At 43.2% G+C, this 14,513-nt stretch overlaps 1 protein-coding gene across 1 annotated transcript in view; it reads right to left on the bottom strand.

Moving 5' to 3' along the window:
• The window catches only part of LOC111961715 (tumor necrosis factor receptor superfamily member 10B), a 34,479-nt gene extending 29,527 nt beyond the window's left edge, over positions 1-4,952 (bottom strand). The window contains exon 1 of the mRNA XM_023984185.1: positions 4,723-4,952. Coding sequence (XP_023839953.1) covers positions 4,723-4,785 — 63 coding nt within the window. The 5' untranslated portion in view covers positions 4,786-4,952. The remainder of the gene's footprint in view (positions 1-4,722) is intronic.
• Positions 4,953-14,513: the final 9,561 nt, after the last annotated feature.

Here is a 14,513-nt window from a genome sequence, read left to right as displayed (position 1 = left end):
CGGGCTTGGGAGAGGCGAAGGTCGAGTCATGCGTCTTCCAAAACATGATCCGCCAAACCGCGCTTCTTAACACCTGCCCACTTAAACCGGAAGCCAGCTACACCAATGTGTCAAAGAAAACACTGTTCAACTGACGACCGAAGTTAGTCTGCAAACGCCCAGCCCACCACAAGGGGTCGCTAGAGCACGATGAGCCAAGTAAGGTGACGTATAGATTACAGCTCCCCACTCCCGACGTCGTGAGTGTTGGCTCCAGTACCTGTTGGGTACGGTCCAGAGGAGCGTTGTTGGGTTACGTTGGACGACATTCTAGATCCCAACATCATCTGAGATTTCGCCGACCGGCCCGCTCCTCGCCTTCAGGGCCGTCGTCCTGGCCGGCGTCGTCTACTCCCACTCCCCTGCTCCGGCGTTCGACATCACCGGTTTGCTAACCACCGGTCCTGGCAACCCATCATTACACACACCTGGCAACCATCAGTACGCACACCTGCACCCCATCATCAGTCACACCTGGACTTCATTACTACCTTGACTACTTACCATTTATCTACCACTCTGTTCTGTCATTCATCAGGTAGTATTGTTTATGTTTCCTTATTAGACGCTTCTCTTGTTTTGTATTCATCCTATATTCGTTGTCATTAAACTCACACAGCACTTGTTTCCTGACTCCCTGCGTCTACGTTACAGCATGTTACGAATTCTAGCTAGGTGGCTAACGTTAGCTAACACTTACAAGCGTCTAACATCTGCCACTCCAAATTCACTCCATTCATTAAAATCAATTTAACCAACACCCATCTATTTTTATGAATAACTGGACCTACCAATTAACCAAACCATATGGATTTGAATGAGAAGTATTTGAATAAACATTGGAATGTAAGAAGCAGACATAATTTCAAATAGGCTATATGTCATATTAAACAGCATATAAACACTCTAAATAGGTCAGGAGCCAGACATGGAGCCTAAGAAGGAATGAAAATTAATTATTTAGGCTCTATTATTTCAATTATTTCAAGGCTATAGCCTACAAAGAAATAAATTGTGAAGCATTTGCGAGTGCGACAAAATAGGCTGGTAGGGACATAAAGCCCTCAGCATTTAAACAACATTTTGTTGTATTAAATCATTCTAATCTATAAATTACACATATTTTTATTTTATTTTATATTTCACTTTTATTTAACCAGGTAGGCCAGTTGAGAACAAGTTATCATTTACAACTGCGACCTGGCCAAGATAAAGCAAAGCAGTGTGACACAAACAACAACACTGTCACGACTCCTACCGAAGGTGGCTCCCCTGTCTGTTCGGGCGGTGCTCGGCGGTCGTCGTCGCCGGTCTACTAGCCGCCACCGATACCTTTTTCCTTTTCTGTTTGGTCTTATTAGTTGCACCTGTTTCTTATTGTGTTTCCTGATTTTTGTCTATTTAAGCCTGTTAGGCCCGCCTAGGTTTGTGCGGGATAATTTTCTGTTAGTGTGTGGATGTACATTTTTTATGTTGCTTTCCCGGACGTTTTGGGTTCTGTGTATGGGCCGGTCAGTTGATGCGCCGTGTGTTTTGGCGTGACCGTTTTCCCAGGATAATAATAAATTTATTCGAACCCTCTGCTCTCTGCGCCTGACTCCAACCCACCTTTCCTTAAGGACTCTGACAAACACAGAGTTACACATGGAATAAACAAACGTACAGTCAACAACACAATAGAAAAGTCTATATACAGTGTGTGCAAATGAAGTAAGATTAGGGAGGTAAGGTAATAAATAGGCCGTAGTGGCAAAATAATTACAATTTAGCAAATTAACACTGGAATGATAGATGTGCAGAAGATGAATGTGCAAGTAGAGATACTGGGGTGCAAAGGAGCACAAAAAAAGATATAACAATATGGGGATGATGTAGTTGGATGGGGTATTTACAGATTGGCTATGTACAGGTGCAATGATCTGTAAGCTGCTCTGATAGCTGATGCTTAAAGTTAGAGAATGAGATATGACTCTCCAGCTTCAGTGATTTTTGCAATTTGTTACAGTCATTGGCAGCAGAGAACTGGAAGGAAAGGCAGCCAAACTAGGAATTGGCTTTGGGGGTGACCAGTGAAATATACCTGCTGGAGCGCGTGCTATGGGTGGGTGCTGCTATGGTGACCAGTGAGCTGAGATAAGGCTGGGCTTTACCGAGCAAAGACTTATAGATGACCTGGAGCCAGTGGGTTTGGTGACAAATTTGAAGCGAGGGCCAGCCAATGAGAGCATACAGTGGTTATTATTACCCAGTGGTGGGTTGTGGCTTAATTAGAATTAGATTAAAAATAACTTTTGTGCCTTTAAATTCATTTTTAAAATTAATGTTTAGAAACACGAGTTTGGCCAGTCTGTGGCTTCAGGCTCATGCAATGGTGCCTGGATAGCCGGCCAGCAGCGGAGAATATCCTCTCCACACTTGCAGAGCCACTGGGGATGCTAAACACCATTTTGGCCACTCTGGGCAGAGATGCAGAGTTGTTCTTTTATTTTTCTATAGGTAGGCCTAAAGATTTTTAGGCATAATAACTCATTTAAAACAGAAAGCCCCTTGAACGTGAGAAAATTATGGCCTATTGTATAGATAATAGAACGAAAATGAACTAAATGTTTAAGCGATCTGATTTTTAGTCTATAAATACTTTGCTACAATGACACACTTAGTTATCTACCCACCTCGTTCCTTTATTTTAGCATGTGCATGTAGCATGCTTTTGGGATACGTATCTTTTCAGATTACACAATGATTCTTTAGTTGTGGACACTACATCACCACATTTCCTCTCTTGCTCTTGGTCCTCATCTTTGTAAGTCACCTTGATTTAGCACCTGTGCGTTTTATCAGTTTCTTTATGAAAATATTTAGCAAACTCTGTGACAGTAGCTAAAACAAGGGACTATAGCAGCACACAAGTAGACTGCAAATGCATGCTGGGGCGGGTATGGCGTGAGCTCGTGAAGTGAGCTTGGAGTGGGCGAGAAGGTAGAAGCCCCAGCCTTTGGGAATCTTGCTCCACGCTGCAGTCAAATTGGGCACGCTCCACTCACAAACTCTGGTCACTAACCAATACAGTAATGGTTGGTATTTCCAAAGGCACTCTTTGGAAATATGCAAATGTCTTAATTTAACACTGAAAAGTGTGGACCCATATAGACACTGGACCAATGTTAAAATGTAACACTGTCAGTGTTGATTTAACACTGGGGTATTTGCTGTTTAGTGGTGGAAAAGCCTTCTATGTAGCCTAACCCTACCCAATCAATCAATTTAACCAATTGACAACAATAAAGAAAATACCACCAATGTGGAAATAAATGAATAAATGAATAAATAACTGAATGAATTGTATTTCCATGAAAATGACTCACAAATTGGTTGTTATTTCAGTTTGTCACTCATTTAAAAACAATCCCAACATATTTATTTCTATGAATTTCTCCAACAGTATATTTCGTGGAAAACCCAAAGGGTCTTTTATCCGAGGTTAAGTGTTTCAGGTTTTACTGATGCCATATTTATAGTGTCAGGTTTTGGCACTGCACGGCTGGAAAAAACAACAGCACAGCACTGAATGGCCCTTTCTGTGTGGAATAAACTTTACATTGGCAGGACTAGCTACGACTCTATTAAATATATAGGCATGTGTGTGTGTGTGTGTGTGTGGGTGTGTGTGTGTGTGTGTGTGTGTGTGTGTCTGTCTGTCTGTGACCTAGGGATCTAGGACAGTTGAAATTCCTTTTCAACAGTACTGTATTCAGTAATATTGACGCTGGAATATTTTGCAGACCACATTTCTCTGCATACCATGAGTTCTACATACTTTGTACTTCAACTACAAGTAAAGAGGTGCTAAACCATGTATTGATCGACACTAAACTGTAGTGAGGTGTTATTAAAATGTAGGTACAAACTAACAAGTATATGTACCCCCATTCACATCAAGGTAATAACTAGCCTATACATTCAATAGAAAAATGCCACACAATCATATCATGAAATCATGACAAGCATTTAGCCAGTGTTTCAAATTGTTTGAGTAGAGACCAACCAACCAGGCAATGGTTTGATCCAATGTCCCAGACAGTCAGTGCTGATGCCTGGGGGCTGAATTAATAGGGTGGGATCATGTCCCGCACCAGATGGTGACTGTTGTCATGGGGGAAGGGGCCAAAATTATACAACACATGTACAGTTAAGTAGCCTACAGTATAAACGTTCAATACTGTACATGAATAGTTACAATGTTTCCCAGTAAACAAACAAACACCACTGATAATACGCAGCATTAATCACGCAATGATGTTCATTCGCAGTGGGCTACAACTTGAGAGACTACCGAAAGTTATAGTTGAATAAGGAGTAGAGAACGGACGGCTGAGATTGCTGTAACCTAGCCTATTGTATCTCGAGTCTGCGGCGAGCGGCTGCTCGAGCGTGGCCCCTCGCCCGAGAGCAAGTTGTAAACTTCAGGTAAACGTCAGTCTTCGTTTGTAAACGGTTAAATAAAGTAGCTTAGGTACTCAATCTGCATAGCATTGGGCCATCGGTACTATTCCAGCCGGAGTAAAAGTTACTTTGTATCGTTCAAACTACAAGGAATCCCATTACCAAAGTGGCCTTGATAGGACATATAGGCTATGTTACAACAACATAGAATACTATATAATACATGATTTATTTTCTTACCGAACATTTCATGAACGTCAAATCGAAGATCATCATGGAACTCCAAACTCCAGCGACTATCATTCAAACTTCAACCTCGTGTAGAAATCTAAAACTTCCTTTCAAACACAACTATTTTTTTAAATAAAGCATTTTAAGTAAAACATCCAGTTGTTTCCATGTATTTAGTTATAAAAGCGATACGTTCTGAAGACGCGTCTGTTTTACGCACTCACACTTGAGAGACTGTCCCGCCGATGGCATAATTCTTTAGAAGAAAATCCTCTACACTCATTGACGTCATCCCTGCCCATAGACCAATCACACAACTTCATTTGGAGTGGAAAAAACAATGTCAAAAACAATGTCACTCCCAACATTTAGAAGTAGGCCGACGTGACTGTGAAAAATGAAACAATGTTTGATACACGTTGGACGTTCTTTTTTCATTCAATCCAACAAGTTTTGCTAAATATATTTTGGACTAGAATTTTAGGCTATAATTTTAAATATAATATTATATATATCATGAATCTGTTATGATAAATGTAAATTAATTCATATACAATATGTTCATTATTAATAATTCATTCTACAATAACCTCAATGCTGTAAGTAGGCTGAACAAGATTTCTTATTTATTTTAAGACAGACTAGCACACTCTGTATAAGTGGGGATGTTTAGGTGTTGTAATTGTTCAGAACATTTAGAAATGTGTAGGGTTGACATAATTGCCACATGACAGAGTGACTATCTGAACTTTCGGTAAAGTACCTGAATAAGCTGCATGTATGGCTCTCAGATGAACTGATTCATTAGGACCAGTTATTGCACCCAGGGGAATTCCAGCACTTGATTGTGTTCTTTAAATTACAGGATCCATTCTGCCAGTGCCAGACAATGATGCAACACAGATATTGTGCAATCAACAAACCTGTGACTTTACTCAAGTAAAGACTAAAGACGAGGAATTACTATGTCAGTTCACGGGATAAGCTAGGCCAACTTCCCTTTTTATTTGTCTGTAGAGGATTTTTGACCCTGAAATAAAATAAGTGACATTTCATTTACAGTAATTTAACATCTTTAGTGTAGATCTTCAACCCATCTCTAGAATGTTTTAGTTTCAACAGTGTAATGGTGTAATTCAATACCATTGGATAAAATGTGGCTTCCATTAGACATGTGTTTTTGGTGTCAATTAAGATAAAGGCTTAGTCAAGCCTAGCAACCCAAGACGTAAGTTAGCTGTAGTTCCACAGGTAATACCACATATGTAGGTACGATTAGAATGATGTAGGCTCGAAACTTCACTGATGCAATAGTACTACTGTTGGTCACATTGACATCCTCGCTTGCTAGGCTCTCTATGATAACTTACACAGATGGTGAACAAGACTATATTGGCCATATTCTTACTGTATGTAGGATGCAGTATAGCCGGAGCTGAGCAGCATCTGTATGAGAGTGTCTGGGTACATGTTGACAACTGTTATGCCAGCTATGCTAGGGAAATGCTCAATTGACAAAATACGTGGTGGAGAGCGAAAGGATTTTCCTTCGCCCACTGTACAAATAGAACTCCTCCACTTCTACGTATCTGACTAAAACAATTATCTTTGGGCTGGCCATCACACACCTCTGATGTAAAAAAGAACACCAGAGAAAAACATTAAAGTGCCACTGTAGTGAGACTTGTGTGTAACCATCAAACTACAGAAGGTTTGACTCTGGGCTTGACTCATACTTGTGGCTTGCCATTGGAAACCCTAATCCTGGCGAGCATAAACAGTGAGCTCAGTCTTCACATAGAGATGCTGTTTACTCACACTCTGCCTTTATGTTTGGCTTGAGTAATGAAATCCTCACTGAATCCTAGAAGGAGAGAAACAAATATAGTGCAGTGTATCTGTTGATAGCCTAATGCCAAAAGGAAGTGTTACATTTTTCTGAGCCAAATCAATCATCTCCCTGCTATAGTTTGAAGATATGAACATGACTAAACACTTTACCCTGTTGAATTTTGGCACAACAAAATAGTTCAAGTTGAATAACAGATGCATCATCCCCATTCAAAAGTTTTCACATAAAATAAACTTGTGTTTCAGTTTTTGTACTATCTAGGAAATCGGCGACCATTTATTCCCCTCGGCTCACATCCTGTGTTACTTCTTGTGCATGAGGTCATTGCACGACTTAAAAACAGAAAGTGTTGTGATAGGCTTGTTTACAAGCCTCTCTGGCCTCTCCTGACATAACTGTAAGGACTGGGTGTCGGAGTGCGAAGTCAAGCGCAGGAAACAGAGGGTGCAATAACAAATGTTCTTTTAATGAACACTGTGAAACTTAGGCCACCTTCTAAACACTGGGTGCTCAATAAAAACTCCCCAGACACGGGGGGAACGAAAACAGTCCAGTACCAACGTACACACGTAGATGGACATTAACCACGCTTATCAACTAACAATCCCGCACAAAGAAACGGGGCGGGCCGGCTGACTGATAAGCCCAACTAATTACCAACAAATACAAAACAGGTGTAACCAATAAACACATAAGGAGGGGAGAAAAGGATCAGTGGCAGCTAATAGGCCGGTGACGACGACCGCCGAGCGCCACCCGAACGGGAAGGAGAGCCTGCCTCGGTCGGAGTCGTGACAGTACCCCCCTTCGACGCGCGCTCCCGCAGCGCGCCGACACCGGCCTCGAGGTCGACCCGGAGGACGGGTGCAGGGCGATCCGGAGGAGGCGATGGAAATCCCTCAGCATAGACGGATCTAAAATGTCCCCCACCGGTACCCAGCACCCTTTCCTCCGGACCGTACCCCTCCCACTCACCCAGTCTGGGTGAGTTTGGTGCTGACTCACCTGGGGTGATCGAGAAGCGTTCCGCCTGCCATCTCGACTCCCAGACGGACCCCCCAGCACCGATCGGCCGTGTGTCCTCTCCGACCACAGCTGGTGCAGGGGGAGCCTCCTCCTCCGGTACCCCTCGGCACGGCCCCTCCCAACTCCATCGGAATGGGAGCGAGGTGCTGGGTGGTGAACGTAAGGACCCTCTCAGAACGCCCGCGGGCAGCCAGCAGATTGTCCAGTCGGATGGACATGTCAATCAGCTCATCCAGGGAAAGAGCGGTGTCCCGACATGCTAGCTCCCTGCGACGTCCTCCCGGAGACTACACCGGTAATGGTCAATAAGGGCCCTGTCGTTCCACCCAGATCCTGCAGCCAGGGTCCGGAACTCCAGCGTGTAATCCTGGGCGCTCCTCTTCTCCTGCCTGAGATGGAATAGTCGTTCTCCCGCCGCTCGGCCCTCTGGAGGGTGGTCAAACACGGCACGAAAACGGCGGGTAAACTCTGGGTAGTGCTCCTTCGCTGAGTCTGGGCCATTCCAGACTGCGTTCGCCCATTCCAGAGCACGACCCGTGAGGCAGAGACGCGAGACACTCACCCTCTCGCTCCCGAGGGAGTGGGTCTACGGTGGCAAGGTACAGTTCCAGTTGGAGTAAGAACCCCTGGCACCCCGCCGCCACTCCATCATAATCCCTCGGGAGATGGAGAGAGCGCTGGAGCCGGGGGATGGAGAGTCCTGGGCTGGAAGAGCCGAAGGTGGAGAGAGGAGACCACTCCTCTCCCATCGGTCCATTCGCTCCATCATAGAATCCATCGCCGATCCGATACGGTGGAGAACGGTGGTATGATGGAGCACCCGTTCCTCCATCGATGGGAGAGGGTTGGTCGCTGCTCCTGCTGACTCCATTTCTTGGTGCGGGATTCTGTAAGGACTGGGTGTCGGAGTGCGAAGTCAAGCGCAGGAAACAGAGGGTGCAATAACAAATGTTCTTTTAATGAACACTGTGAAACTTAGGCCACCCTTCTAAACACTGGGTGCTCACATAAAACTACCCCAGACACGGGGGGAACGAAAACAGTCCAGTACCAACGTACACACGTAGATTGACACAAACACCACGCTTACCAACTAACAATCCCGCACAAAGAAACGGGCGGGCCGGCTGACTGATAAGCCCAACTAATTACCAACAAATACAAAACAGGTGTAACCAATAAACACATAAAGGAAGGGGGAGAAAAGGATCAGTGGCAGCTAATAGGCCGGTGACGACGACCGCCGAGCGCCACCCGAACGGGAAGGAGAGCCTGCCTCGGTCGGAGTCGTGACAATAACCAGTAGTTGCTATTACACACTGACTGGTTTGGACACTGGAACTAGTACTGTATGGGCCATCTATAAGTAATCAATGCATTTTAGCACTCAAAACTTGCAGTGTTTCCCTATATCTGCTCCTCGGACAAGATGGTGCCGACATACATGGTCGCCCTGTTTCTAGCTCATGGTCAACTTTGCAGTATTATTTTTTTTGTCTTATTTCTTACATTATTTGCTCAGAATGTCTCTGCATTATTACCTACAGCCAAAAATAACTTTTGGATATTAGATCGGCGGTCACTTACCAGCATTTTGACGAGAAATTAGACTTACTGAATTGGATCCTTTGTTTAAACTCTCCAAGGCAATTCCATTCATCCCGGGGGCTGCTCCAAGACCCTGTCGCAGGAGAAGAGGAGTAAGGAGTGAGCTCCTAGTCAGACTCAGGAGGCGTGCATACCATCCTACGCTTCTTAGTATATTACTCGCTAACGTTCAGTCCCTGGACAATAAAGTAGACAAGCTCAGGGTGAGGATCTCCTTCCAGAGAGACATCAGGGAATGTAACATACTCTGTTTTACGGAATCATGGCTCTTTGCGGATATACTGTCCCCGTCCATTTAGCCAGCGGGGTTCTCTGTCCATCACGCGGACAGGAAGAAAGACACTGGCGGACACTGACGCACGCCTTGGTCCCAGACAAGTTAAACAACTTATTCGCCAGCTTCGAGAAAAACACAGAGTGGTTGACACAGTCCACTGCCGGTCATGAGGATCATGAGCTCTCATTCTCTGTGGCCGACATGAGTAAGACATTTAAGCGTGTTAACCCTTGCAAGGCAGCCGGCCCAGATGGCATCCTAAGACACGTCCTCTTTTTGAGTGTGAACTGTATTACTGTACTGTATTGTATTATACTGTATCATATGGACTGGAATTACTTCGTTTAAACCATTATAAAGCAGGGGGAGAACATGCAATTCTGGTGCAGCACATGCGGCCTACAATGTTACAGTTATAGGCCAGTGAATTTCATTTAAATTTTGAAATATAACAGGGCATATTTGTATAATTCGTAGGCTGACACATATATACCCTACCTTTCATAATATTTTCCCTGATATTATTAGCCTACCTCCTCTTTCTCTCTCTATTGTTGCATCACTCCTTCCTTGTTTTCAACTGATAAATGAAATAAGTTTTGTTGTCCTTAACTTCATCATTCTCCTAGCACTGTTGGAGCTAGGAAAACAAGCATTTCGCGACACCCGCAATAACATCTGCTAAATATATGTATGTGACCAATAACATTTGATTTGATTTGATCCTTGAATAATATAGTACTATAATTAGATGCAGAATGGTTTCACTTCTCACCATGAAGATTGAATGGTTATGGGTCTAAAAAATAACTGCTATAGTCTACCGCTATCGCACGTTCGCTCTTCATTCAAACTACCCGTGAGTTCTATTGGCTGTTGTATTTAACATTCAGCAGACAATAACTTGCATCCCTCTTCGAATAGTCTATTGGTGGACTTTAGGAAACAGCAGAGGGAGCAGCCCCCTATCCACATCGACGGGACAGTAGTGGAGAGGGTGGAAAGTTTTAAGTTCCTCCGCGTACACATCACGGACAAACTGACATGGTCCACCCACACAGACAGCGGGGTGAAGAAGGTGCAGCAGTGCCTCTTCAACTTCAGGATTCTGAAGAAATTCGGCTTGTCACCAAAACACTCACAAACTTTTACAGATGCACAATCGAGAGCATCCTGTCTGGCTGTATCACCTCCTGGTACGGCAACTGCTCCGCCCATAACCGTAAGGATCTCCAGAGGGTAGTGAGGTCTGCACAACACATCACCGGGGGCAAACTACCTGCCCTCCAGGACACCTACACCACCCGATGTCACAGGAAGGCCATAAAGATCATCAAGGACAACAACCACCCGAGCCACTGCCTGTTCACCCCGCTATCATCCAGAAGGCGAGATCAGTACAGGTGCATCAAAGCAGGGACCGAGAGACTGAAAAACAGCTTCTATCTCAACAGGCCATCAGACTGTTAAACAGCCATCACAACACATACTGACTCAACTCTAGCCACTTTAATAATGGAAAAATGTATGTAATAAATGTATCACTAGCCACTTAAACAATGCCACTTTATATAATGTTTACATACCCTACATTACTCATCTCATATGTATATACTGTACTCTATACCATCTACTCCATCTTGCCATCTTGATGTAATAAATGTATCACTAGCCACTTTAAACATGCCACTTTATATAATGTTTACATACCCTACATTACTCATCTCATATGTAAATACTGTACTCTATACCATCTACTGCATCTTGCCTATGCAGTTCGGCCATCACTTCATTCAAATATTTTATGTACATATTCTTATTCATTCCTTTACAACGTGTGTATTAAGGGTTGTTGTGAAATTGTTAGGTTAGATTACTTGTTAGATATTACTGCATGGTCGGAACAAGAAGCACAATGTCACGCCCTGACCTTAGAATCCTTTTATGTCTCTATTTTGTTTGGTCAGGGCGTGAGTTGGGGTGGGCTTTCTATGTCTTGGTTCTATGTGGTTTTTTCTATGTGTTTGGCGCGGTGTGGTTCTCAATCAGAGGCAACTGTCTATCGTTGTCTCTGATTGAGGACCCCATACTTAGGCTGCCCTTTTTCCCTCTTTTTGTGTGGGATCTTGTTCTTTGTTTTGTGTGCCGCTAGGTTGCACGACGTAGCTGTTCGGTCGTCGTATTCTTTTGTTTGTGGTCGTAGTTGATCACTTTCGTGATTAAAATTATGTGGAACTCAAAGAACGCTGCGCCTTGGTCTCATTCTTCCCAGGACGATCGTTACACACAAGCACTTCGTTACACTCGCATTAACATCTGCTAACCATGTGTATGTGACAAATAACATTTTATTTTATTTGATATAAGAAATGCCCCCAAAAAATGTATGTCCAGCAAGCTATTCTAGTCTAGCTTTTCCTGCATGGGACTCCAAGAGCTAAGGACTGTTTTTTAAGGAGAGAGACCAGAAGAGCACAAGTGCATGTGTATTGCGCAAGAGACAGCGGCTATAAGTTAGAAGCTTATTATGCATTACCCATCATTAATTAGCTACATATCTGACTAATACTGCATATAATTTATTACCTGAAAGAGGTAGGCTAGGACATCTATATATAGCGCTATACAGTGCCTTCGGAAATTATTCAGACCCCTTTAATTTTCCACATTTTGTTACGTTACAGCCTTCTTCTAAAATAGATTAAAGTGTTTTTTTCCCCCATCAACCTCATCAATAGATGTTTTGATTTTTTGACATTTTTGCAATAAAAAAAAAAAGATCACATTTATATAAGTATTCAGACGCTTTACTCAGTACTTTGTTGAAGCACCTTTAGCAGTAATACAGCCTTGAGTCTTCTTGAGTATGACGCTACAAGCTTGGCACACCTGTATTTGGGGAGTTTCTCCCAATCTTCTCTGCAGATCCTCTCAAGCTCTGTCAGGTTGGATGGGGACCGTCGCTGCACAGCTATTTTCTGGTCTCAAGGATCTCTCTGTAATTTGCTCCGTTCATCTTTTCCTTGATCCTGACTTGTGTCCCAGTCCCTGCTGCTGAAAAACATCCCCACAGCATAATTCTGCCACCACCGTGCTTCACCGTAGGGATGGTTTCTCCAGACGTGACGCTTGGCATTCAGGCCAAAAAGTTTAATCTTGGTTTCATCAGACCAGAGAATCTTGTTTCTCCTGGTCTGAGTCCTTTAGGTGCCTTTTGGCAAACTCCAAGCTGGCTGTTATGTGCCTTTGACTGAGGAGTGCCTTCCGTCTTGCCACAGTCTTGTATTGAACAGTAATATATTGTTTGTAACCCCTATCTTCCTCTATTTTGTGAATGTGAATAAATTCCCTTTTCTTGAAGGGATTACATTCGATTAATTAGTTGACATGTGACCAGGAGATAACCTTGCATTTCCTGTGTGGACGGATGGGAAGCAAGATAGAGGAGGACTCCACTTGGAGGGATGGGGGACCAAAAAAAAGGGAAGGAAAACCATCCTGACCGTCAATGACTTATCTTGTGACGGATGTTGGGTATTGTTTCTCCAGGCTTTTCAGGAAGGCTGAAAAAGAGAGAGAGAAACTGAGCTCGGATGTTGATTTTTCCCAGTTTGCCTGTTGATAACAGGGGGAACAGGGGTTGTGATTTCACCTGGCTGGAGGACTCACTTTGAAATTCACTTTCAGGGGAGACCTCATGTGGTTCTCCACTCTGATGCTTGGAAATACTTAGTTTTACTGTGCATGAACTATGTCATGAAATACCTTTGCTATTTTTTTGGCACTTTTTAGCACTTTTGTATTATTTGAGTATAGATTAAATAAGTATACTTTTGCATCTCAGTCTCATTGGTTTTCTTCCTTTTTATGGTTTGAGTGTGAGAAAAACTATTTTACTGAGCATGAACTTCTACATGAAATACTGCATGCAATACCATACTGTGCACAAACAGATTGAACATACGGTTAGAGTTGTCTCATGTTGCACAAAAAATTATAATGTGGCAGTAACCTGAAGTTAATTTCTAGGATGTGGTACTCTACAGTATGCAAGGGATAATCAACGACAGGCTGAGTTGAGAAACTTTGATTTGCTCTATTACAGTGTTCCCTGTATTAGACACAACTGTCTTATGAATGCTAAACATCTGATCAGTTCCATCATGTACTTCGATCAACACATTAGACCTGGCACTGTTTCTAAACCCCCTTTTGTATTACATTTAGGATTTATCTTTACAAGACACTAAGTGGTAATACACGTGTGACCGAAACATGTTAGTTTGTGATAATCTACACAAACTAACGATAACCTTATCAGAAGTGTAACAACTCATGCCGTACCCAAAGCATTAGTTGACCGACTTGAATTAGACAGGAAACGGTGTATGGGGGTGTCTCCCAATGCAGCATTACAATGACCGTATAGGCACCAGGAAAGGTTGCCAATTGACCTCCAGTTTATCTTGTCAGACTATGTAACTATGGGTTGACACCGGGTGAGAGTGAGTGAGTGAGTTGTTCAACAACACTAATAAATGACAGAAAAGTGACAAAACAGACAGTGGGATCATGAGTTAGTACACAGCAGTTGTGCAGGCCAGCCTCAACCCACATGACCCATGCATTCACAACATGTAGGCTGTCAACACCCTGACACAGACAGAACAATACAGCCATAGAAACTGTACGTCCCAGCAGTACAGAGTACATTGAACACGCAGTCCTACAGGAACCTCTTGTGGTGTTGCTAAGAAGCAATTCTTGACAATATCATATTCAGCATACAGAAGGAGAATTTCAGTATCTCACAAACACACATTGGGAATTCAATGTTTAAAGGAGCCTTTCTCTTGAATATGTCACACAGATATAGGAATTCAATAAAACTGTTTTAAAGGAACTCTTCTCTTGACTATCTCACCAACACACATTGGGAATTCAAGGAAGTAATTTTTTAAGTACAGGGGTGCTTTAAGAGTGACAGGGAGTGAGATAGCGCAAGGGCAACAACCGAGGGAGCTGCACTGTCTGTTG

Source organism: Salvelinus sp. IW2-2015, linkage group LG4q.1:29, assembly GCF_002910315.2.
Source record: "Salvelinus sp. IW2-2015 linkage group LG4q.1:29, ASM291031v2, whole genome shotgun sequence".
Classification (NCBI taxonomy): domain Eukaryota; kingdom Metazoa; phylum Chordata; class Actinopteri; order Salmoniformes; family Salmonidae; genus Salvelinus; species Salvelinus sp. IW2-2015.
This window is presented reverse-complemented; position numbering and strand designations above follow the sequence as displayed.